We start from the raw sequence: 27,185 nt of genomic DNA on the forward strand, positions 1-27,185 counted from the left end.
GTTCCCTTTCTGCCCTCCTGATTTCCCTCCTAAGTATATTCCTACTGCCTTTATACTCTTCTCTGGATTCACTTGATTCCTGCTGTCAATACGTGACATATGCTTCCTTTTTTTTGACAAGAGTCTCGATTTCTCTAGTCATCCAGCATTCCCTATTCCTACCAGCCTTGCCCTTCACCCTAACACGAATACGCTGTCTCTGGGCTCTCGTTATCTCATTTTTGAAGGGTTCCCACTTTCCAACCGTCCCTTTACCTATAAATATCTGATACCAATCAACTTTGAAAGTTCTTGCCTAACACCAACATTGGTCTTCCTCCAATTTCGAACTTTAATTTTTAGATCCATTCTATCCTTTTCCCTCACTGTTTTAAAACTAATAGAATTATCGTCACTGGCTCCCCCCCGACACCTCACTCACCTGCCCTGCCTTCTCTCCCAAGAGTAGGTCAAATTCTGCACTTTCTCTAGTAGGTACATCCACATACTGAATCAGAAAATTTTCTTGTACGCACTTCACAAATTCCTCTCCACCCAAGCCCTTAACACGATGATAGTCCTAGTCTATGTTTGGAAAGTTAAAATCCCCTCCCATAACCGCTCTGTTATTCTTGCAGATAAGAGAAATCTCCTTACAAATTTGTTTCTCAATTTCTCACTGACTACTGGGGGAGTCTATAGTACGATCCTATCAACGTGACCATCCCTTTCTTATTTCTCAGTCCCACCCAAATAACTTCCCTGGATGTATTGCCAGGAATATCCTCCCTTAGTCCAGCTGTACTGCCAGTCCCCCTCCTCTCTTGCCCCCCTTTCTATTATTCCTGTAGCATCTATACCCTGGGACATTTAGCTAGATATAGGAGATACAGAACATGGAGCACTAAATAGCGACATCTTAAAATGCATAAAGGTGGATAAATCCCCAGGACCTGAACAGGTGTACTGTAAAACTCTATTGGAAGCTAGGGAAGTGATTGCTGGGCCCCTTGTTGAGATATTTGTATCATCGATAGCACAGGTAATGTACCAAAGACTGAAGGTTAGTGCCATTATTTGAGAAAGGTGGTGAGGAAATGCCAGGGAATTATAGACCAGTGAACATGATATCAGTGGTGGGCAAGTTGCTGGACGGAATCTTGTTTTTTTTTCAATTTATCCCACCAATCAAAGAACAGTTTCAACCTCAACCAGGACAGTGATACATAAGTATGTAATGGATTAATATCTCAAGCCAGGCCATGATGCAGGAGCTTGGATGCATCCTCAGACATAGTTTAGAGCATTCCGTCAGGCGAGACAGAGTTAAACCATGTATATAAAATGATAGATATAACAAAGTGTGTAGCTGGATGAACACAGCAGGCCAAGCAGCATCTTAGGAGCACAAAAGCTGATGTTTCGGGCCTAGACCCTTCATCAGAAAAAAATGACACACTTCTTTCATGTCCACAGTGGAAATGTCAAGAAAATAAAGACCAAGCAGCAATGAGCCAGCCATTATGAAAGCAAGAAGGGGAGATTAAGGAATCCAAGGATCTTTCAACTCTGTTCAAACAGGTCCACCACCACTTTTTCATTCATTTACTGCACATGGTTGTTCTGGAAGTTAAACACACAGAATAAGCTTTCCAACTCATTTTGTTGTCCTACAGTGCTCCATTATTTCAGTCAAAATATCACTCTTGCTTGGTAATATATTCATATTCCCTTTAGAAGATCTTACAAACTAAAACACTATTCAGTTTTCTTAGCATTCATAGGGGTGTTAGGTGAGCTCTCCATATTCGGGTAACCGAATCTCACTGGGTGTATTCCTCAAGGTTTGCTCATACAATCACTGGTTGCAGAACATCTACTGATATTCAACCCTCTAACATCTGGTCGTGCAATGTCCAATCACATGATATTTAGAGAGAACATTCAAATGCTGCTGCCTCTGTCTCCTAACTAATTTGTCCATCATTCAGTCTCTCCTGAGTTCCACAATAAAAATAGAAATTGCTAGAAAAGCTCAGCAGGTCTGGCAGAACCAGTGGAGAGATAAACAGAGCTAATGTTTTGAGTGCAGCATTTCCAAAGTCTGGTGTTCCGAAAAAGATAGTCAGTGCCAGTTTCTTGAGTGTTGTTTTAGCTTCACTCACCCAGGCAGGGAAGATGTAGTCTGTCACACTCCTGACTTGAGCCTTATCAATGGTGGACAGGCTTTGGGAAGCCAACGGGAGAACTAGTTACCACAGAATTCCCAACCTTCAACTTCTAATTCCTAACTTCCCAATGATCCTTAGTCACCAGACTTGAAACATTAACTCTTTTTTTTGTCTCCACATATGCTACCAGACCTGCTGAGGCTCTCCAGCAGCTTTTGTTCTTGTTTCAAATTTCCAGCACCTGCAGTTCTTTGTTTTATTTATACAGTCAGTTTAGTTCAGTTTCAGGTCCAGGATAAAGTAGTGAGGAATTCAGCAATGATAATACCATTGAACCCCAGGCAGTGATGGTTAGAACCTCTCTAATTGAAGATGGTTACTGCCTGGCATTTGTGAGGCACAAATGTTACTTGCCACTATTCAGTCCAACCTGGATGATGCCAAGACAGGCCTTGTTATGTATGGGCATGGGCAGTTTCAGGATCTGAGGAGTGTTCATGTGGCTGATATAACAGCTAAGCCCCAACATTTCCATAGTTGGCATTCTCTCACTGTCACACACTTGCGTGCGTGCGCGCGTACACACACACACACACACACACACACACACACACACACACACACACACACAATTAATGATTATTGCTATCAAAAGCGTGAACTTCATCTGATTTCCCCTTTCCCACACCAACCTAAAAGCCAGGATACCTCCTCAACTTCCCACCCATGCGCGAAGTGAGATTTATGAACTCTATGTGGATGAAGAATTGAAGCTGGCCATTCGCATCTCCCATTAACTCTATACCATGCTGGGTGATGCATTCACCCATTAAGTCATCAGGAAGATGCCTGTCACACCATTAATCATAGGACTCGGTAGTTAGCACATTGTCCTTTCACCTCGAGGACTTGTGTGTGAAGCAGACTAATGAATGCTTTCTGTTCTGTCACCTGCTGTGAAACCTCAGCTCCTGCATCTGTACAATCCTCCAGGGGACTGTGTTGAAGTAGCAGTGACAGTGCACTCTCTGACAACTCAGCTGTTCAACAAAGCAACTGAGTCAGGCCAAGGAAATGAAGCTCCAATTCACACAACTCTTTAAGGAAACCTTAAATCAGCTGAGTCCTTGTGCCATTGTCCTTGTGTTGCATGTCCCTGAAACAGTTGTGTACCATAATGTTTTCAAATACTCTGTAACAGATCTTCTAAAGTAACACGTTATTTCATCTTTTACCTCAATCAAACAGAAGAATGAATAAACTCGTAATAAACAGTCACAGCCACAAGCAATCAGAACTAAACTACAAAAGTGCATGATGTGGTGATGTACCACACAGCATTAACCTCTCAAGCATTCCTGTTCATATCTCTCAGCCAGGGCTCCCTGATAGGAGCAGAATAACTGCGGCAATCAGGGAACTCTTATTCTATAAGTCTACCTGGCTGACCTCATTACTGTCACTCTAGTCTTGTGAAATTTTCGATGATAGTTCAGTCTGTAGGTATCATTATTTGTAGGAATGCAGAAATCCACCATTGCCTAACCAGTAACTGATCCATATCCTGCCCAATCCCAACGGTACCCCCAAAACTTTGTGCTAGACCTTCCCCTAGAGATGAGAGTGTGGAATGTTTAAATCTGCCCCTGGTGGGAACTTAGCTACCATCAAGGTTATCACAGCGTTGGCACAGCAAACAGGTTCTCTGTTCAATGAAGGATAGCAACTTGCCCCATTTCAGACAAGCACAGAGCTGCAATACAAAGTCAGTAACTGGGACAATACCTCAATAGAAAGGTGGGCTCTCAGCCACTTCTTCAAAACATTCATGCAAAATTGCCCAGAACCTCACTGAGGTTATGGGTCAGAGCTCCTTTACAGGGCAGCCTTGGCAATACATCTGGACCACTTGGCAATACATCTGGAGAGTCTGGACCACTGGCTGTCCTACTTACCGCTGGGTGTCCACCACTAGGCAGTTGATTCTCAACTCCACACCCATTGGATTAAGAAACTGGAGGCCGTTAGACAAATTACCAATCAGCTTCCATTTCCCACCTTTAGACAAGGTCATGACGAGCTGAGCGGCTATACTTTTTCTGAGGTTGCATACCCTTCCCAGAGCCCAAAACTGTATGGTAACAATGCCTCCTGTTGGGAATGGGGTTAGATAGGTGGAATCTTACATGGCTGACAACCTTTAGGCCCCTTCTGCCTCCGTTCTTAATGTTGATGGGGCCCAAGTTGAAACCAACATTTTGGTGCAAGAAAGAAAGACCTTGCATTTGTATAGCACCTTCCATGACCTCATGATCTTCCCATGGGCTTTACCATTCATGAATTATTTTTGAGGCACAGTCACTGTTGTAATGTGGTAAATGTGACAGCTGATTTGCACACAGGAAGCTCCCAATAACAGCATTGAGACACTGAACCAGATGATCCATTTTGAGTGTTTTTGCTGAGGATTGAATATTTTGATGGAACATCACACAGAGCTCCTCTGATCCCGCTTGAAGCAGTGTCATGGGATCTTTCTGGTCCAGCTGGAAGGACGGGAAGCAGCCATTTTACTGCTAGGCATTCATTTATTGCTGGCTTATCTGCTTTTAAAAACAGCATTCTGTCCAAAATAACTCATATGATGTCATTTACGATTATCACCCCCACCTCGATATTTGTTTGGGGTAGGTAATGACATTACAAGGAACTGAGCGTGAATTTTTCTATCAAAGGCATTAATATTGTCATCATCACGGGTTGAATCTGTCAGTGTTCACTTCTCAAACAATAACAATGCAGTTACAAGTCATTTGGCATTTTCTAATACATAAGAGGATTCATAGCCTTTGTTTTCCTTTGAAATGTCATTGCTTTAATTGCTGCTTCTCTCCAGGCACCTCAATGGTTGTCCATGTGATCTCAGCAATCCACCTGAGCTATTGTCCTCTTTACTTCCTTAATCCTGATCACTGGCTTGCTCCCCGGCTCTTCTATTAGGAGCTAATCCCATTTCTGCTACATTCCTGTCCTATGGAATTTCAGCCCTCAATCAATCCACCTTGTCACCTACCTTTCAATCTTCATGCATCTCTGAGAATCCCCCCTCCCTTCTCTTTGAACAATTACCTCTTACTTGCTGCTCAACTAATATCCGTCTGCCAGCAGTTTTTCTTTGCTTGACATCTGCAGTTAAATTCTGAGTTTTTTTAATTTTTGAGTACACGTGAAAGGTGTTATAATGCTGCAATTAAGCTGGTTCTCCAATTAAATATAATGCCATGTAGACAGAATTGGAAGGTATACATTTACCCCTGACATGTGGATACCTTACTGCACAGATTCCAATTTCAGAGATGGATCAATTTGTTCCCCAAGCCCCCTAGTTGGTGAAAATCATTGCAGTCCAAATGTTCCAAGATCCTATTGGAAACCCTCCATTTTGCTTACTTGGTTTGAGGTTTGATCGATGACAGCCACCGTAGATGCTGGAGAGGTTTCAGTAATGTCAAATGTCACCTGTACCTTTTCCTGTTGAAAAAGATCAAAGCCATAGCTTTAAACATCTTTAGTATCCAGTTTGCAGTTCTGGAAATTTATAAAACCATGAACAATTAGATTTTTTTCTTTGTTTTGCCAGTACATATTATTATGCATAAATGGCACATCAAATTTTAAAACTGCCCATATTGATTAAAGGTCTGAGGTTCATCATACTTCACCTTAGTTGAGATTTCCAGATGTGTAAAAATCCTTTGGATAAGATAGCCTTAGACAGTAAGAGAGGACTCACACTCTGCTAGCAGGAAGATTGAATTACAGGTACAGAAATCAGTAGTATTGGAATATGGTTAAATATAGTATGCATTGTGGTAGCACCAAGGATAGAGATAAGAATGTCTGGGAAACATCATGTGATCATGGAAGACCAAGGGCTGTCCATTAGGCTGCCCATCATTGACCATACAGTCACATGACTAATTGGACATCATTAGTTAATAATATGATTGGTCTGTAATTGCTGAAGGTGGGCTGAAAACAAATATATAAAAGTTTATGTCTTTCTTTTGTTCTTTGAAGAAGCTTCTGACCCACTTAGGTTTAATTTCAAGAACCTCTTTGATGCTGGAGGTGGACTCCGAGTGTCGAGTGATTCACTTAGACATTCTGCCCCAACATTTACCTGGATGAGTGCAGCTCCAAGAACATTCAAGAAGCTTGTCGCCAAACAGCTCACTTGACAGGCACCACATCATCAGCTTCAACATTCTCTCTCTTCACCAGCAATGCACAGTAGCAGCAGTGTGTACCACCTACGAGATGCATTGAAGCAACTCACCAAGGCTCCTGTAACAACACCTTCCAAATTTGAGATCTCTACCTACCTCTAAGCATGGACCATCATCAACTGCAACCTCTCTCCAAAACACACGCCATCCTGGTTTGTAACTATTCCTTCTGTTGTAACTATTGTAGTAACTAGTAACTATTGTAGCTGTCCCTTCACTATCATTTGTCAACATCCATGAACTCCCTCCCTAGTAGCACTGTGATTGTGCCTACAGCATGTGGGCGCACGTGATTGAAGCCAGCTCACATCCAGCCCTTCAAGGGCAATAGGGATGAGCAATAAATGCTGGTTCACACACAAACAACTACATTCTGTAAACAAATAAAAACAATTCCCAAAATGATGGACACTTGTATGGTTGGATCAAGGAAGCAAGCCATCTATGTACATATGAACATAGCTACAAATAGGCATATTTATACCTTAGCTGTCTGACAATTTGATGCTGTAATAACACTTATACAAAATCAAGTTCAAGATTCCTGACAACACTTAATTTACCAGCATGAGTGACCATTACATTTTACCAAGCATTCATCAGTGTTTGTCTCAATAGGCCTACACCTGTGTTAATTATCCCTTCTACTCCAACTTGCTCTTATAGTCCTATTTCTGAGTTCCCATTTTTCCCTGCAGCCTTTTCTACTTCAGTACTTTCATGCTCCTCAGAATTTGATTTATGACCTCCACATGTTGATGATTTTCCTCTTCTCTTTCAATCCTCTGTCCTCATATTAACCTTGCCATATCCATTCACCATGTCAATGTCAGGGACATCAACTCAATCCATTTACTATAAAGCATTTAAACAATAATCTACTTGAGTAACCACAATGTTCTGTATGCAAGATAAAACATACTTCTGAATAACAATTTACCATTCATCAGCCCAATTACTAATAGTTTGATGGGCACAAACTCGCAAGAAATTTCATTCAACTCATCAATCTGCAAAGTCTGCAATCTCTAGGTTCCGACCTCACACCAAAGCTTTTCTTAAAAAATCATTTCCCAGTTATTTGCCTTTACCACTTCATCCAGAATCCATTTGAAATACTGATCACTTTTTCCCACACAACTGACCTTCCTAGCGTCAGTTCCAAACTTGTCTTTCATAACTTTGATAGAAAGGAAGATGAGGCTTTATGTTTAGAAAATGTCCCAAAGTGCAGAGTGGAAGTGAAAACTGAAATAAGCACTATCCCACCATCCTAGTCATGTACAATATTGTGGGATAATGACACAGGATTTTTTTTTGATATTGTAAAGGTAAAATGGCCACAGCCCCAGTGGACCACAGGACTACTGTCTCATTGGAGAGAAATGATTGGTGATGGTTTAACCTGAGGGACACCGCACCTCAGGCGAGAGGAGAGGTTGAGGAGGCAGGACCTTCATGATAACCTCAGCTGGTACTGGAATTAAGCACTTTTTTAGCTATTCATTTGTGGGATGTGGGCCCCACTGGCTGGCCAGCAATTCTCGCCCATCTCTAGTTGCCCTTGAGAAGGTGTAGTGAGCTGCCTTCTTGAACTGTTGCAGTCCAATTGCTGTGGATCAGCCCACAATGCTATTAGGGAGGGAATTCCTGGATTTTGACCCAGCGACAGTGAAGGAAAAGCAATATATTTCCAAGTCAGGATGGTGAGTGACTTCTAGGGGAACTTGGAGTTGATGGTGTTCCCATGTATCTGCTGCCCCTCGTCCCTCTAGAAGGAAGTGGTCATGGGTTTGGAAGATGCTGTCTGAGGGTCTTTGGTGAATTTCTGCAGTGCATCTTGTAGATAGTACACACTGCTGCTACTGACTGTCGGTGGTGGAGGGAGTGAATGCTTGTGGATGTAATGCCAGTCAAGTGGGCTGCTTTGTCCTGGATGGTAACAAGCTTCTTGAGTGTTGTTGGGGCTGCACTCATCCAGGCAAGTGGGGAGTATTCCATCACACTCCTGACTTGTGCCTTGTAGATGGTGGACAGGCTTTGAGGAGTCTGGAGGTGAGTTACTCGCTGCAATATTCCTAGCTTCTGGCCTGCTCTCGTAGCCTCTGTGTTTAAGTGGTGAGTTTCTGTTGGCATTGCTCTGCATCATAAACCAGCTGTCCAACCAGTGTGTATGTGCATGCAATTCCCTTTTTAGGATCAGAACTGCTCAGATCATCCTGCTCCTTACCACTTTCAGCCTCACTGGGAAACCTTCACATCAGAGTTACGTTGCACATCAGACTTACGTTGCACATATCTGTGTCATTGCAGGAGTAACAAAAGTCAAGTGTCAATGGCAACCGAAGGCAGTCTTTGGTAAGAAGTGAGGTTTCCAACAAACCTTACAAGGTTGATCAGGATGAATCAAAATAAAACAGGTAGCCATCGTGATCTCACCTCCTTGAACCTATCCAGCTGAGATACAAAGGTGCGCTGGTGGAAAAGCATCTGTAGTCGCTCATGTACGTAATTGTGACACAGCTCTTCAAATGTGGCTGCTCTGTCCCTGTTTAGGTGACGCGGATTCTGAAAGCCGGGCGTGTCCACCACCATGATAGATGTCAGGGACAACTGCTGAGATGAAACTGACCTGAGTATAGTGGAGGCAGAAACGAGAGTCAACAACGCTGCTGTCCCCGTGACCAAATATCGAAGTTAGAGTTAAATTTCCAATCAGACATTCTAGAAAGGGTAAGTTGGGCATTTGAACAGGAGGATGCCATTCAGCACTCAGGCCCGTCTATGAGACCATAACCAATCTACCTCTCCATCCACCTGCTTTGGGTCCATATCCTTTTATATCCTGGGCTAGCAAAATCTATAAACATCAGCTTCTGAATAAACGATGGATTGAAAATCCAGAGATAGTAAGAACTGCCAATGCTGGAGTCTGAGATAACACGGTGTGGAGCTGGAGGAACACAGCAGGCAAGGAGCAGGAAAGCTGACATTTCGGGTCGGGGATCCTTCTTCTGAAGAATGTTCCCGACCCGAAATGTTAGCTTTTCTGCTCCTCTGACGCTGCCTGGCCTGCTGTGAGTGAAAAGTTTTATTTTGTACAAGATAGCTCTATACTGTTACTCTTAGCATGAAGAATGCTTTCCTAAATTCTCCTCTGAGTCATTCGATGTGTAGTAGACTCCCTAAACAGTGGAAAAAAGATTTTTTTCATCTATCCCATTGATTCCTATCAACATTTAACAACCTCACTCAAATATTCTCTTAATGTTCTATGTTAAGGAACAAGAAGTCTAAATAAAAACTGAAAGACCTGTGGATGCTTTAAATCAGGAGAAGAAACAAATTGCTGGAATAGCTCAGCAGGTCTAGCAGCATCTGTGAAAGAAAGTTCTGAGGAAGGGTCACTGGACCCGAAACGTTAACTCTGATTTTTTTCTTCACAGATGCTGCCAGACTTACTGGGCTTTTCCAGCAACTTCTGTTTGTGAACAAAAAGTCTAACATCCCTTCATAACCAAACTGTCACGACTGTGTAATGTTACATATGTTATGAAGAAGGCCTTATAAAATAAGCACAATGTGTGAAAAGATGTCTCCCAGGAGTCACATGACCATCCACAGTGATTCACTTTCACCAAAAAGCAAACAGGCTGGTGTGTTATCTCAACATCAACCACAGTGTGAGTCAATTAGAATTCAACTAACCGTTAAACTAAAATAATGCCCTCTTTTAAAGTTGTGACAATTCAAAAAAGCTTCTGAGAAAAAGAACAGGTTGGGAAGGCTTCTGGAGGAAATTACAGCATTATTGACTTTGTTCTTGTCGCAATCATTCATCAAAAGTTAAAGTAACAGCCATTTTATGCTCGATTTCTATAAGACTCTGCAAGACACCACTTTTATGACAGAACTCTCAGGAAGGACTCTGAGAGACAACATCCTCAAAGACAAGGAACTCTTAGCCAAAGAAAACTCAAGTAAAAATGCTTTCAGAGATCAACGACAGTTCTGACAGGCAATCTGCAAGTACCTTAACCACAGAACTAGTGAGGAACAAAAAACACTCTCTTCCAAAATCTACTCTTACTACTGAGTCTATCTGTACTAGCAACGTACAACTCTTCAACAACATAAGTCATCACAACTGCTGAATTTGACTTCAATCTTCTTCACCTCAGAAAGATAAACCTTCTAGCAGGTAAGGAACTAATTGCTGTCACCTTTATAAATATCTTTATCCATATCTACTTTTAACCTTTGTATCTTTATTTTTTGTGATAACTTTATCATTTAGATTAATAACTTTCAGTGAAATTGTGTAACAGTTAATATCTAATTTATTTTTAAACTGAAGCTATGCTGCTGCTTATTTTTACATTGAAACACCCAAAATCTAAAAGAGTTAAGATGAGTTGTATAAATTCACAATACATAGGTCCCACTGCAGATTTTGTCCCATAGGTTTCTGACATTAAGTGTTACAGTAGCACGCTGTTGAATTTAAATGACACTCCTTCTGAGGTGAACACATTTCATTGATAGTAAAGGAATTTTGATGTAAGTGTACCGTTAGCTGTCACTAATTAAATTAATACAGTGCTAGATCATATTCACAAAGCCTGCAAATTATCATTATTTTGCCAGTTCTATAGGGTGACAGCAGTTTAGCGGTAGTGTCACAGGATAAGTAATCTAGAGAGCCAGATCAATGCTCTGTAGATACAAAAACAGCATTGCTGGAAAAGCTCAGCAGGTCTGGCAGCATCTGTGGAGGAGAAAGCAGAGTTAACGTTTCAGGTCCGGTGACCCTTCCTCAGAACATTTTTCTCAGAATGCTCTGTAGACACGGGTTCAAATTTAAATTCAATTCACCTACAAAGCCGGATCGTAAGGTTAGTCTCAAAAATAGTAAACACAAGACTCTCATTAGTTGTTTAAAAGCCCATTTGCTTCACTCCTTCAGTGAAGGAAATCCAGTATCTTTACCCAGTCTGGCCTACATGCAAGTCACTACATGTCAGGTGGTTTCTGCATGTCACTGCCTCCTGAGATGGCCCTATTCAAACCCGTAAGGCATTTACAGCGAGTTCAGGCCTTCCCAGTGAAGCCTAATTCTTGTGAAAGAGAAAAGAAGTCCTTGCTCTGATTATGAGTATCCAGCTGTTTACCTGTTGATGAGCATGACAATAATGGTAAACAGTTCCTCGTATAATCCAGCAGCCATTCCTTCCACACATTCCAATCCCGTCAAACGAGGACCTGAAGGAAAGAGATGAACACACTCTAGATATTTCACATAGTCATCAACAACATGGACACAACTCAAGATCAAATCATAGATGGAAGAGCCCAGGAGACTCACTGCCCAGCCAACATGGAAAAAGGTTCAATATGTTTCTCTCCCTTTGTGAATCCAAATTATATCGTGGACTTGTGGAAAGACAAGACCATTTATGACAGAGATGACATCAGCGATGCATGGATTGATAGCAGAGCATCTTCTATTTTGGGGGAGGTGACTTATGACCTCCCGTACTGAACCAATCAAGTTGACCATCTTTGCGACAGGTTTCTGACCAATAACAGCTTCTTACCATCAGTCGTGCAGTTTAGAAAAGGACAAACCCAGCGTAGGGTCTTCTGAAAACTGTTTTAATAATTGAAGGTGTTGATCCTGACAGAGGACTCCTGTCCCTAATGATCCAGCCCAATAATTTCCCTACAGTATGATGTTGGACAAACAGCTCTACAATTTCCTGGTCACTCAGTTTGACAAACTGTAGAAAATAGGAGCATGATGACGTCATTTGTTTTTTCGAGCCTGCTCCACCAATAAATATGATCATAGCTGATCCTCTATCTCAATGTTATAGTCTTGCTTTCTCCCTGTACCCCTTGATGCCTTTCAAATCTAAAAGTTAATCTATCTCTTTCTGTAATATATTCAGTGACTTGACCTGCTCGGCCTTCTGAGCAGATAGTTCCAAAAGTTCACTACCCTTTGAAATGAAGAGAAAAAAATCTTCATTTCGTTTTTAAAATATCCCTCATTTGTTCTTCATTGATCCAACCAGTTGACACAAATTTCAAGGAACTAGTTTTTGGTATTTCACTGTTAATGACAATAAATGCCATTGTGTACTCTTCCTGCCAGGACAGGCAGTCATAAGTTGAGGGGAATGATGTGTTTTGGATATCTGAATACATTCAGACAGTAAGACCACGGAATTGCATTTATAGGATGACACAGAAACAGGCCATTTGGCCCAACCAGTCCATTCTGTGGTTTGTGCTTCACATCTTTTCTCATCTAAACCTATCATCATACATTGCCTTCCCACAACTCTCATATAGTTGCCTAGATTGCCAAAATGCACATGTTCTGTTTGTTTCAATCATGCCCCGAGGTAGTTCCCGCAACTCTTTGGATGATGACTTTCCTTCTGGATTCCCTATTGGATTTCTCAGTGGCTCCAACAGCCTCTAATGATGCTGTTTCCTAGAATAGGAGCCATACTCTCTGTACCCACTCAAGCAAAACCTTTCATAATGTGAAAGAGCTAACTTGTCAGAATGTCTTCACTAAGTTGATAAAAAGGGACGGATGGCAAACACTGGAGCTCTGCTTGACACAGACGCATTGAGGACCATGCTTTTGCCAGGGTCTGTGATGCAGACTATCTCCCTGGTTCCCCAATGTTGAGTTCCTAACCTCAGCCATGCTCTGGCAGAAATTCCCAAATGCTTATCTGTAACGGCTAGGAATGACCTTTTGGGCTCACTAGCACAGCACCCTCTATTTGCCATGCCCCTGCCCCATCCCTCACATCCAATCCCTGGTAGGCATGAATGTTTGCTAGCTCAACAATGGGGGCAGGCCTGTGCCCATTGGAATCTCCATGTACCAATGACAGGGCTGCAGAAAGGAAAGGCCTTTCCCATGACTTCTGGAAATTATTTCCCTCCATTCCACAGCATCCGCCACCTTGCCCCACAATCCAGGCCCTCTCTGAGCTATTTAATCCTTTTTAATTCTCTGAATGTGCCTTCATAAACATACAAGATACTGAGGGGCTTTGACAGACTCTGGTGGAGATGATGTTTCCACTCATGGGGGGACTCTCACGCTAGGGGATGTAGTTGGTGAATAAGGGGACACTCATTTAAAACTGAGCTGTAAAGGAATTTCTTCACACAGAATGTCGTGAGTGTCTGAAATTTTCTATCCTAGAGAGTTGGGGAGGCTAGATCACTGGAGGAAGAGGTAGATAGAGTATTGGGTCATTGAAAAGTTGAGGGCTATGAGGAGTTGACACAAAAGAGGAGTTCAGGCCTGTGGCAGATCAGCCATTATTTTATAGAATATCAGGGAAGGGGCCGAATGGGCTACTCCTGCTCTGATTTGTTACATTCTTTCTTCATTTTTTTTTAAGCAGTGCTCACACCTTCCTCAGCAACTCCCACCTCTCCCAGTGGTGGGATGGTGCTGCTAAGAAACTACATCTGCATGAGAAGCCATCCATGGTCCTTAATGAGAAAAAGAGAATGCAAGAAATAGCAGCGAGAGTAGGCCATCCAGCCACTGAGCCTGTTCCATCAATCAGCGAGATCGTCACTGCTCTGATTTTGGCATCAATCCCACTTTCCTACCTTTTTAGACTACAACCTTCAACTGTCTTCTCAATCCAAACTCTGCCTAGCTCAGTCTCAAACACATTCAATGTCGCAGCCTCCACTGCTGCCGGTGGGTGAGAATTACAAACACTAATCTCCCTCACCGAGAGCAGCAATCCCACACCTCTGTCTCAAATGGGAGCCCTCACATTCGGAAACTGGATGCAGGGCTTTAGATTTCAGGCTATAGTGCAGCCCATGAAAATGACGTACCAAAACTGCCCGTATCCATCAAATAGACAGCTATCCGAATTGTATTCTCCATGAATAGACTGGAAAAAGAAGAAGGGAAACTTGTGCATTTACATTGTGCCCGTCATAACAACGGGGCATCTCACGTCCCTTTACAGCCAATGAGGTTTAGTTACTGTTATGATATAGAAAATGGAACAGCTGTTATGGACACACAAAATTCAACCAACAGCAAAAAATTCTAAGGACAACAAACCCCCACTACTGATGAAAATTAATCTAACAATTCTAAGCCTGGGTTTGTCCCAAGCACAGTTTAAACCGGTGGAAAGGATTGTACAGTTCTAAAATCAATCTCCTTTGTACTTTGAACAGAAAGAAGGGACCCACACTGTGAACGAACGAGACAGTAACACAACTCACGTTTCTTTGAACTAACTACAAAGATGGGTAATTCTCGGTCAGCATTTACCTTGAATGCAGTGTCTTATCTCCATAAATAATTTATCACTTAAAACCAGGGACACTTTTTGATGATGTGTGAAGGAATTACATAAATGCAACGATTTCACTGCGATTCCATTTACCGCAGCCCTCACAGTGAAAATCGATGTTAGCAGCTCTGGCATGTGGCACAGAGGAACTTCTCTCTCAGGAGAAGAGATAGAATACAATTCAATTTGAACTCTCTGATCTATGGAGATTACATTTCATCGGTGTGCTCATTAATTGTAGCGCAACACACTCATTTGCATACAACACACAGCAGGTTCTGTGATAATGGGAACTGCAGATGCTGGAGAATCCAAAATAATAAAGTGTGAAGCTGGATGAACACAGCAGGCCAAGCAGCATCTCAGGAGCACAAAAGCTGACGTTTCGGGCCTAAACCCTTCATCAGAGAGGGGAATGGGGTGAGGGTTCTGGAATAAATAGGGAGAGAGGGGGAGGAGGACCGAAGATGGAGAGAAAAGAAGATAGATGGAGAGTAGAGTATAGGTGGGGAGGTAGGGAGGGGATAGGTCAGTCCAGGGAAGACGGACAGGTCAAAGAGGTGGGAAATGGAGGTGCAGCTTGGGGTGGGAGGAAGGGATGGGTGAGAGGAAGAACAGGTTAGGGAGGCAGAGACAGGCTGGGCTGGTTTTGGGATGCAGTGGGTGGAGGGGAAGAGCTGGCCTGGCTGTGTGGTGCAGTGGGGGGAGGGGGCGAACTGGGCTGGTTTTGGGATGCAGTGGGGGAAGGGGAGATTTTGAAGCTGGTGAAGTCCACATTGATACCATTGGGCTGCAGGGTTCCCAAGCGGAATATGAGTTGCTGTTCCTGCAACCTTCGGGTGGCATCATTGTGGCACTGCAGGAGGCCCATGATGGACATGTCATCTAAAGAATGGGAGGGGGAGTTGAAATGGTTCGTGACTGGGAGGTGCAGTTGTTTGTTGCGAACTGAGCGGAGGTGTTCTGCAAAGCGGTCCCCAAGCCTCCGCTTGGTTTCCCCAATGTAGAGGAAGCCACACCGGGTACAATGGATACAGTATACCACATTGGCAGATGTGCAGGTGAACCTCTGCTTAATGTGGACAAAACAGCAGAGGTCCTTTGCAGATCTGGGAGAGTTCCCATTGTCATGATATAATTTTAAACTCACTGCGAAGCCTCTTCCAGGGATGCCTAACCTGTTACCCTCCTCCCTCCGGACCAACCTCAGGGAATCTCTCTCCCACTGCAACTCTCTTGTAATCTCTTCAACCTTGAAACTGCTCGACCATGTCCTGAAGCGAACCAGGTACCACAGCCACATCACCTTCCTCAGCACCTGCCTACAGAACCGGATCATCCCCAATGGACTACAGTCTACGTTCAAGCCTTCCCAATTTGGCCCCAACCGTGACCACCTCTACACCCAGAAAATTCAGAACCTTCAGAAGCATTTCTCCCTGCGAGTCCTGAAACAGACACTCGCAGCCATGCGCTGGCACCTCCAGGGACTGCAATCCAAACTGCCCCAGCTCAGAGCCTCCCTCTCCCAGACCTGCAAAGGACCTCTGCTGTTTTTTCCACATTAAGCAGAGGTTCACCTGCACATCTACCAATGTGGTATACTGTATCCATTGTACCCGGTGTGGCTTCCTCTACATTGGGGAAACCAAGCGGAGGCTTGGGGACCGCTTTGCAGAACACCTCCGCTCAGTTCGCAATAAACAACTGCACCTCCCAGTCGCGAACCATTTCCACTCCCCCTCCCATTCTTTAGATGACATGTCCATCATGGGCCTCCTGCAGTGCCACAATGGTGCCACCCAAAGGTTGCAGGAACAGCAACTCATATTCCGCTTGGGAACCCTGCAGCCCAATGGTATCAATGTGGACTTCACCAGCTTCAAAATCTCCCCTTCCCCAACTGCATCCCAAAACCAGCCCAGTTCGCCCCCTCCCCCCACTGCACCACACAACCAGGCCAGCTCCTCCCTTCCACCCACTGCATCCCAAAACCAGCCCAGCCTGTCTCTGCCTCCCTAACCTGTTCTTCCTCTCACCCATCCCTCCCTCCCACCCCAAGCCACACCTCCATTTCCCATCTCCTTGACCTGTCCGTCTTCCCTGGACTGACCTATCCCCTCCCTACCTCCCTACCTATACTCTATTCTCCACCTGTGTTCTTTTCTCTCCATCTTCGGTCTGCCTCCCCCTCTCTCCCTATTTATTCCAGAACCCTCACCCCATCCCCCTCTCTGATGAAGGGTCTAGGCCCGAAACGTCAGCTTTTGTGCTCCTGAGATGCTGCTTGGCCTGCTGTGTTCATCCAGCTCCACACTTTATTAACATAGCAGGTTCTGTTCTTTTGGAAGTTCAGCTACTGAGGCATTGTAACCTTCTGGCTACATTCACGGCAAGTTAATCACTACCCAGCTCAAAACTGTCACCTTTTTTTCTGGAGGCTCATTAAAATGAAGGGGCACTCAAATGGATAGTGCAACAATCCTTTCTTTACCAGGCTTCCTTATTTTATGTCAAGTTTCGAGATATTTCCCCACGTACAGATCTAATGATCTATAAATATCTCAGCAACTTTAAGAGGAATTTCGTCCTACCTATAATAAGATAACTACATTATATTCAATGCACTTACTGTCATTAGAAGGTAGCATTGAAACATAGAAGATAGGAACTGGAGGAGGCCATTCTGCCCTTCAAAACTGCTCCATCATTCATCATGATTGTGGCTGATCCTCCTAATTAATAGCCTAATCCTGCTTTCTCCCATAACCTTTGATCTCATTCACCCCAAGAGCTATATCTAGCTGCCTCTTGAATACATTCAATGTTTTGGCATTGACTACTTCCTTTTGTAATGAATTCCACAGGCTCACCACACTTTGGATGAGGAAATGTCTCCTCATCTCCATCCTTAATCACCTACCCCGAATCCTCAGACTGTGATCCCTGGTTCTGGGCACACCCACCATAAACACCAAGTTACATTTATATAACGCCTTTAAAAGCGGTGAGAACATCTCAACTCTCTTTCACCAACTGTCCTTAAACAAAATTTGACATCAACTGCACAGTAGGACAAATAACCAAATGCTGGGATAAAAGATATAAGATTTGTGAAATGACTTATACAAGTGAGAACAGGATGGAGAGGACGTCCCAATGACAGAACTATGCATAAAATATTTTGGTGGGCGGAGTGTTGGCATTTATCCTTTCACCCCGTACCATTATCCACTGAGATCTGACTCACATTGGACATCATTCCAAGTACACACCTTTGCCCTCAATTCCTTAACACCACTGATAGACTACAAAGGTTCAATCTCTAATCTAAATTTATGACTGATCCAGCATCAATTATCATTTGCAAAAGAGTTTCAAATATCAATCATTCTTTGAAAGTTTTCCTAGTTCCACCTCTGAAATATCTGGCTTTAATTTTTAGACTATGTCCAATAATCCTGGATTCCTCGACGAGAAAAAATAATTTCTCCTCATCTATGCCATCTGTTCACCTTATTCATTAAAAACTCTTCCTTCTAAATTCCAGGGAACACATCCTTGATTGTGTCATCTGTCTTTTTTTAACCCTTGAGTCTACATATTTATTCCAGTTTGCTAAACTCTTCAAAGCCGTTAGAGATAATGGGAACTGCAGATGCTGGAGATTCCAAGATAATAAAGTGTGCGGCTGGATGAATACAGCAGGCCAAGCAGCATCTCAGGAGCACAAAAGATGAGGTTTCGGGCCTAGACCCTTCATCAGAGAGGGAGATGGGGAGACGATTCTGAAATAAATAGGGAGAGAGGGGGAGGCGGACTGAAGATGGATAGTGGAGAAGATAGGTGGAGAGGTGTTGCAGTGGGAGAGAGATACCCTGAGATTGGTCTGGAGGGAGGAGGGTAACTTCTTCAGGTTAGGCATCCTGGAAGAGGCTTCGCAGTAGGTTAAAATTGTGATCAGTGATAATGGGAACTGCAGATGCTGGAGAATTCGAGATTACAAAGTCTGGAGCTGGATGATCACAGCAGGACGAGCAGCATCTTAGGAGCACAAAAACATTGTGGATGCATGAAATCTGAAATAAACACAGAGAGTGCTGGTGAAACTCAGATCTGACAGGATTTGTGAAGACAGAAACAAGGCTAATGTTTTGAGCCCAGTATAAGACATGAGCATCATCACACTGGACATGAAACACTTTAAATCTGTTTTTTTCTCCACAGATGCTGCCAGACCTGCTGAGTTTCTCCCACACTTTCTGTTTTTGCATCTTTCTGTTGGTTGGCCCCTTTATTCTTTCACAGGATGAGGACATCATTGGCTAGGTAGCATTTAATTGCCCATCCCTAGTTGCCCAGAGGGCAGGTCAACCACATTGATGTGGGCCTGGAGCCACATGTAGGACCAGATCAGGCAAGGATGGCAGTTTCCATCCCTAAAAGACATTAGTGAACCAAATGGCTTTTTCCCCAACAATCGACAATGGATTCACAGTCATCATTTAACTCCACATATTAACTGAATTCAAATTCCACCATCTGCCATGGTGGGGTTCGAACTCAGGTCCCCAGATTAACAGTCCAGTGATAATACCACTAGGCCATCACCACCCCATGGTAACACTAGTTGTAGTCTAATTAGGGCTTTGCACAGTTGATGTAGAACACCTACCCCTTTGTATTCCCGTCCTCTCAATAGATCATCTCAGGTTATAATAGTCGGTGCAATCAGTAACCAGGTTTGGCTGAAAGGATCCATTTGATCTCATTGATCCAGATGACCAAACTTATCATCCTCCATTAACATTAACTGACAGTTTCTGAAATATATCCAGCATCTTATCATCTCAACATTCATTCCTTGGCAATTAAATCTGTCATACCCTGTGTGGATGTTCAAAACAGAAATCGAGCCTCAATCTGTCCTGATCTTGTTGACCATGACAGGAGGAGTTTGTGGTTGAGAGGTCCATGGTATTCTATTCTCATTTCCCCAAGCCCAGTCCCATCTTACTCTCATTTTCCCAAACCCAGTCCCGTTTTATTCTAATTTCCCCAAATCCAGTCCCATTTTATTCTCATTTCGCCCCGTTTTGTGTTCCTGTGGAAAATACTATGTTACGATTATTTCTCCCACTAACCCTCCCTTAATGTTTTCTTCCATTTCCTCTCCGGAAGGTACGCCCCAGGTAAGGTCTCATTAGCATTTTCATCGTTCACGACAGGTTTTCAGCCAAGACTAGGCCATCCTGTACAGATGTGCACACACACATGCACACACACACGCACATACACACACACACACACATGCGCAAGCGCACACACACACACACACACACACACACACAAGCACAAGAGCACACACACACTCACAAGCACACACACACCACATGCACACAGATTTCAGCCCACGTCCTCAGTCCTGAGTGTGTGATGGACAGTGGACAGTCAGAAGGCAAACATTCAATTACGTTATATTTTTCAGAAAGTAGAGACAGGATGGAATTTACAGAAACGAGGCTTATCTAAGTTAGATTACTCAGATGGGAGGCTGTTCATTGCTGTACCTGTTGTGTTGTCTGTGGTGACCTCTGTATTAAGTTTGTTTGTGGCCTGCTGGATAATCAGTTTGAGATGATGTTTGAAGACTGCCATTGAAAGTTCTTCAAGTTCACATCCAAGCGCACTGGCTGCATTCTGTGCCCACTCGAACTTCATAAATTGCTTCCTGCCAACTGAATGAACATGAGAAAGGAGAATGGATGTCTTTCATCATTAGCACATAATAAGGTCAATCAGCATAATGCAAATTCAACCCTCAAATCCGAAAGAAATAATTGTGCTCCACTGAATTGTCTTGTCTTTTCAAATGAAAAAGACACTGCACCCTTTTATTTCTCTACACCTGCCAGGAAGCTCTCTAGCCTGCAGGAGAAATGCTTCTAATAAAATCCCAACAGTGCAGATAGAGGCCATTTGGCTACAAAGTACATCCCACTCAGAAGCACGTGCCCCACAACCCTGCATTTCACATGGCCAATCCAACTGACCTGCACATCCCTGAGCACTATGGGCAATTTAGCATGGCCAATCCACCTAGCCTGCACATCTTTGGACTATGAGAGGAAACCAGAGCACCCAAAAGAAACACACAGAGACCACGGGAGAATGTGCAAACTTCACACAGACACTCACTTGACACTAGAATCGAACTCAGGTACCTGACACTGTGAGGCAGCAGCATTAACCACTGGGCCACCATGCCACCAGAAATGAGCAAAAATAAAATGGAGTTGTTTCCTTGACAGGTCTGTCCTCCATCCTAAATGATGGTTTTTACAATATTTACTGCCTGAGCCCACACCCAGTCTGGGAGCCAAGAGCCATTTGCAAAATGTCATGTCATCATTTTACAACCATGTCCCCTGAACTTTCCAGTCTGCTGCCAGCAAGTGCAAAATGAACAGAATGTGCACCTCAACACGTCTCTCACAGAGCTCCCAAAAATGTTTCATGTCCAATATCACTTTAAAGTACTGTGTAGGCAGATAGAATCACCAGGCTGTACATGGCAAAGTTTCTCAAAAATGTTCTAGACCTAGCCTGCCTTCTGCTTCATCAATGACCTTCCCCTCCATATCTAGATGTACAGCATAATATTCAGCACACCTCAGGGCTCCTATGGTACTGAAACAGTCTGTGTCCAAATGCAGCAAGACCTTGACCATTTCCAAACTTGGGCTGGCAAGTAATAAGTAACATTTACCCCACACAAGTGACCATCTCCAACAAGAGACAAACCAAACATTCACCCTTGATGTTCAATTGCATGATCATCACTGGATCCCCCACTTATCAACATCCTAAGGGTTGTCACTGGACAGAAACTGAATTTGACTTGCCATATAAATACTGTGGTTACACGAGTAGGCCAGAGGCTGGGAATTCTGCAGCAAGTAACTTAACTGCTGTCTCCCCAAAGCCTGTCTACCATCTACATGGTACAATATTCGCTTAGATGGATACAGCTCCAAGAACACTCAAAGTCTTGACACCATTAGGACCTTTTCTTATGTTATATGTAAATTGTTTGGTTTATTGTATTTTAGCTTAATTTCTTTTGTGTAATGAACTGCCGTTTTATTATTAAAACTAATTCTGTAACATTGTGTATTTGTGTTACAGGGGAAGACCACCTCGTTAAAACCAAAACAACAACGATCTATCCAGCCAGATTTCAGCCTGGGAGTTGGCTTAACCAGTAGTACCATTCACTTGTATCATAACAGTTCAAATTGGCTTTAGCTCCTCTCTTTTACCAACTGGCCTTCTGCATTAGAAAACATCTACGTCCTGACGTTGGCAGAATTTTACTGTTGAATTTTCAAGGTGGAGTGGAACGAATCAGAGATCTTCGGGCAGAGGTAGTAAGCACTGTGGAGTAAATGGAGGGTGGGAGAATCAGAGCTCATGGGGAGAGTGGGGACGGTGGGAAGGACAGGAGGGGAAGGGTCAGCCGATTAGGAAATGCAGAATGACATAAGCTTGTAGGGCCCGGCGATAACACTCCTACTCCTCCAGGCCCACAAGAAGTGCTGAAAATGCAGTTATCACATGAGCTGGCCCTTCTTACCTCCTGTTAACCGGTTCCAGTAATGGGGCAACCATGGGGAAGAAAGTACAAACCTTTGAAGCCACAGCACTAAGATTCATTTCTCTGATTTAGAGACTTTTGACAATGGCTGGAGAGAGCCATGCTGGCCATCATAAACTGTGTTGGTACATTGTGACAATAAAGCAGGCATCTAGCTACAAATGAACAAAAAGGCAGCTAGCACCATCCACAGAGCTCTGTCTTTGGGTTGGTACACAACGGTTTAATTTCATTGAACAAGACCGTCACTGAATGAGTTCCAGAAGTAACAGTCTGACCAAGTTTGTAAATGCCACGCTGAAGACGTTCAGCAACTGCCAACTTGCCAACTAGTAATGCACCCAAGCTGATTCAAGTAAAACAGTTCAATGTAGAGTTCATATTCTTCCACCTCACAGAATTTCCAATGGTAAAGTGCTGTCAAATTTATATACAAGGACACCGTGGCAATGGCTGATAATTCATTACAAGAGACAGCAAATCGTGTACACAGCTCCAGAAACTAAGGGACCAGCTCATACAAGACAGTGTGTTGATCATTGGTCATAGTGGAGTTTTGAATCTTGTCACTCCACATGGTGGAGTTTTGAATCTTGTCACTCATTGGTCCTCTATTCCTGGACCGTTGCTTCCATGTGAAAACCGTTTGAAGTATCATGACATTTATTTATTACATAGTACTTGTCACAATGCTGTCAGTGTAAAAACGTTATTTTGTCCTGGCTTTTTTTTTGAAGAGAGGTTGTAAAGGCAGAGGCGCTGAAATGGCTATGAGAGACTGCCTGAGTCAACAATCAGAGGATGCCTTTGAATTTTTTTTAAAACAGTTGTATAATGGAAGGGGATTGGCCCATTCTCGAGCCTTCTGATTTTTTTTTCAGCTGTAGCAGTCACAAGATGTTTTGAGTACCAGAAGGGTTGCAAGCTTCAGTAAATACTTCCTGACTGACTTTCTCTGAAATCTCTTCCCTCCTGCCTATAAGTATCTGTATTTGAATTTACCTTTTTGCCAAGGGGGCTTGTTTATGGGATGTTACTATATTGGAACAATTAATTAATAATAGGTTCAGCATCAGGTACTTGGTTAAGTTTTCCAATAGATTTTATCCTAAATTCTGTTTCCTTTTACTTTTGTTTTAACGGTAAATGTTTAAGTAAATTGAGTTTTGCTTAATGTCGAGTGGTTTGACAAGTTACATGACACCGGGAACACTCACTTCACATCTACCTATAAAATAAGAAAAAGTTAGGGTCTAGGCTAATTTCTTAAAATATTTTGAGGGATTCTGGCCTGGTCCACAACATACTTAATAGCTAGTTGTATTACACCTGCGACATATGAGAGTCTTTTGCAAGACCTCATGATATATATTGGTTACCTCAGTTCGCTGGAAGGCTGCTCCACAATGTGGAGCCACATTAACGGGGGGGGCTCAATCCCCACACCAGCTGAGGTTACCAGGAAGAATCCGCCTTCCCAACCCCTCCCCCCACCTGAGTCATGGCGACCCTCAGATTACACCATCACCAGTCATCTCTCTCTCTTTAATAGGGGAGCAATCGTATGGGATTATGGCTACTTTACTCAGGCCAGTAATTGCCGCTGCTGCCTCACAGCACCATGGACACAGGTTCAATTCCACCCTCAGGCAACTGTGAGCAGTTTGCACGGTCTCCCCGTATAAGCTTGGTTTCCGTTGGGTGCTCCGGTTTCCTCCCACAGTCTAAGGATGTGCAGGTTAATAGGGTTGACCGTGGGAAATTGTCCAATAGCATCCAGGGATATGCAGGCTAAATGGATTAGTTCTGGGAAATGCAGGGTTACAGGGATGGAGTGGGTCAAGGTGGGATGATCTGCGGAGGGTCGGCATGGGCCTGATGGCCAAATGGTCAGCTTCCACGTAGTAGGAATTCTATGGCTCTATGATTCGTCCACTTAAAACTTAATCTTACTGCTACTGAAATGTTGAGAGAATTCACCCAGAAACAGCCCCACATATCCTGAGACAGTAAGAACTGCAGATGCTGGAGTCAGAGTTAACACAGTGTAGAGCCAAATGAACACAGCAGGTCAGGCAGCATCAGAGGAGTGGGAAAGCTGAAGTGTTGGGTCGGGACCCTTCTTCAGAAGGGTCTATTCATTTCAGAGCCCCTTTTCCCTCCCCCATTAAACATGTCTGCCACTTGAAATCTGACTCCACTAAGAAAGAGATATTTCCCTCCCCACCCCTATCTGCCTTCCAGAGGGACCACTCATTCCGTGACTCCTACGTCCACTCCACACTCCCCACTAACCCCACCTCCCCTGGCACCTTTCCCTGCAACCACAGGAGGTGCTACACCTGTTCCTACACCTCCCCCCTCATCTCCATCCCAGACCCCAAAACAACCTTCCACATCACACAGATGTTCACCTGCACATCAACTAATGTGGTCTACTGTATCCACTGCTCCCCATGTGGACTCCTGTACAACAGTGAGACCAAGTGGAGGCTCAGAGTCAGCTTTGTAGAGCACCTGCGCTCAGTTCACGACAAACGACAACACCTTCCAGTCACGAACTACTTCAACTACCGCCCCCCCGACTCCCTGGGCGACATGTCCATCCTGGGCCTCTTCCAGTGTCACAACGACGCCACCCGGAAACTGGAGGAGCAGCACCTCATACTCTGCCTTGGAAGCCTACAGCCCAATGGTCTCAATGGTCTCTTTATTAGCTTCAAAATCTCCCCACCCCCAACCTCATCCCAAGACCAGCCCCCCTCTCACCACGCCTCCTTGACCTGTCCATCTTCTCTCCCACCTATCTGCTCCTCCCACCTCACTGATCAATCACCGCCCCCTCCTGTCTATTTATTTCAGAGCTCCCTTCCCCTCTTCCATTACTAAAGAAGGGTCCTGACCTGGAACATCAGCTTTCCTGCTCCTCTGATGCTACCTGGCCTGCTGTGTTCATCCTGCTCCACACTGTGTTATCCCACAAATCCTGAGCTTACTTTGAGATGACAATTGACTTTCAGCTTCTAACTACTAGATACACAATTGTGGCCTTCGATGAAACAACAGCAAATAACATTGATGGAGAAATTTCAAGAGCCAATTTCAGGGCCAACAATACGAGATGCCAACATTAGTCACGAATAGTTAAATCTCTTAAAATTCAAAAACTTTATCCTCTTTCTCCAAAAAATAGAGATGTAGGAGAAAACAGTCCATCCAGAAAATCACAGATTAGGTGTTAAAACTGCTATAAAGTGCTGGCAGCACAGACAGGGAATGTTTTAACTACAATACACTGAAATAGTGAAAGCATCAAAGTACTTTAAATTGGGCAGAAAATATGAAGTGTTTCCATTCTTCTGTTTCATAGATCCTCATGCTACCTCAGTGAATCCGATCAAACGGAACAGACACAGCAGGAATGGAATAACCTTCATTAGTCAAGAGACCGACAAACTGAGATTACACGAGGGCCATCAGAATCTCGTGCCTCTGTTTTAATCAATGTTTGTATAAGGTAACTGGAAGAATGCCAGTGTGTTTGGGAAACATGCTGGAGAGAAAAAAGAACGAAACAGGAGTGTCGATGGCAAAAACAAACATTGTTAGGGGGAAATAAACACATCAGGGCATGATATAAAAGTTCAGATTACAGAGAATTGTAGAAAAGCTTGTCCAAGTACATCTTCAACACTCTCGCAATCAACATGGATGGAATAAGATAATCAGTACACAAAATAACCATGTGTACAGTCAAGTGGATGTAATCTTTCCTTAAGACACATCACCTCAGTTTCACTTCTAAGATGCAGGGGTATCTGTTATTGGCAATATGAATGGTTAACTATTTATCTGGCCTTCTCTAGCTGTCTGCTATTGTTAGTGAGATGCTGTCTGTGCTATAAACAAATATTGGCAATTTCAAACTTACAATGCTTGATACTAGATCTGCCTTGCTTCCCAACGTGTGGGATATTTATATCACAAAGTGAATTCAGTTAACAAAGGCCTCCAGTCCATCTGATCACCTGCTACAGGACACCAAAACTGCTCTATCTATTTTTCTTTATTTTATTCATTCACAGAATGATGGTGTTGCTGGCTGGGATAACATTTATTATCCATTCCTAATTGCGCAGAGGGCAGTTAAGAGTAAACCATGTTGCTGTGGGCCAGACCAGGTCAGGATGGCAGTTTCCTTCGCTAAAGGGCGTTGTGGCCAAATGGGTTTTTCCTGACAATTAGTTCACGATCATTGCTGCACTCTTAATTCCAGATTTTTATTGGATTCAAATTCTACCAACTGCCTTGGTGGGATTTGAACCCAGTTCCCAGAACATTACCTGGGTCTCTTGATTTACAATCCAGCAGTAATACCACTGGGCCATCACCTCCCTAATACTAGCTTTATTCATTAAGACGAACAGCATTTGTTGCCCATCCTTAATTGCCCTGGTGAAGGCCATGCAAACTGCTTTCTTGAACTTGTGAGGGGTAAATATCACCAGAGCACCTCATTTCTACAGTCATTTCTGTCTTGCTGAGCTGCTTTAGAGGGCAGACAAGGGCCAACATTGCTGTCACATACAGGCCTCTCTCGTTAAAACTGGAGGGCTTTCTTCCCTGAAGCTGTGAGCCAGAGGGATTTTCCTGAGAATCTGTTTGTTTCATGATCATTTGCAATGAGCATTTTATTCCTGGTTTATTTACTAATCAAATTTAAATT

At 43.5% G+C, this 27,185-nt stretch overlaps 1 protein-coding gene across 6 annotated transcripts in view; it reads right to left on the reverse strand.

Moving 5' to 3' along the window:
- The window catches only part of LOC125464294 (unconventional myosin-XVIIIb-like), a 370,537-nt gene that overhangs the window by 213,616 nt on the left and 129,736 nt on the right, over positions 1–27,185 (reverse strand). For all 6 annotated transcript variants that reach the window (XM_059654944.1, XM_059654945.1, XM_059654940.1 and 3 more), the window contains 4 exons: positions 20,373–20,540; positions 11,611–11,701; positions 8,879–9,071; positions 5,601–5,681 (listed from right to left, as the gene is read on the reverse strand). In XM_059654944.1, coding sequence (XP_059510927.1) covers positions 5,601–5,681; positions 8,879–9,071; positions 11,611–11,701; positions 20,373–20,540 — 533 coding nt within the window. The remainder of the gene's footprint in view (positions 1–5,600; positions 5,682–8,878; positions 9,072–11,610; positions 11,702–20,372; positions 20,541–27,185) is intronic.

Source organism: Stegostoma tigrinum, chromosome 26 (genome assembly GCF_030684315.1).
Source record: "Stegostoma tigrinum isolate sSteTig4 chromosome 26, sSteTig4.hap1, whole genome shotgun sequence".
NCBI lineage: Eukaryota > Metazoa > Chordata > Chondrichthyes > Orectolobiformes > Stegostomatidae > Stegostoma > Stegostoma tigrinum.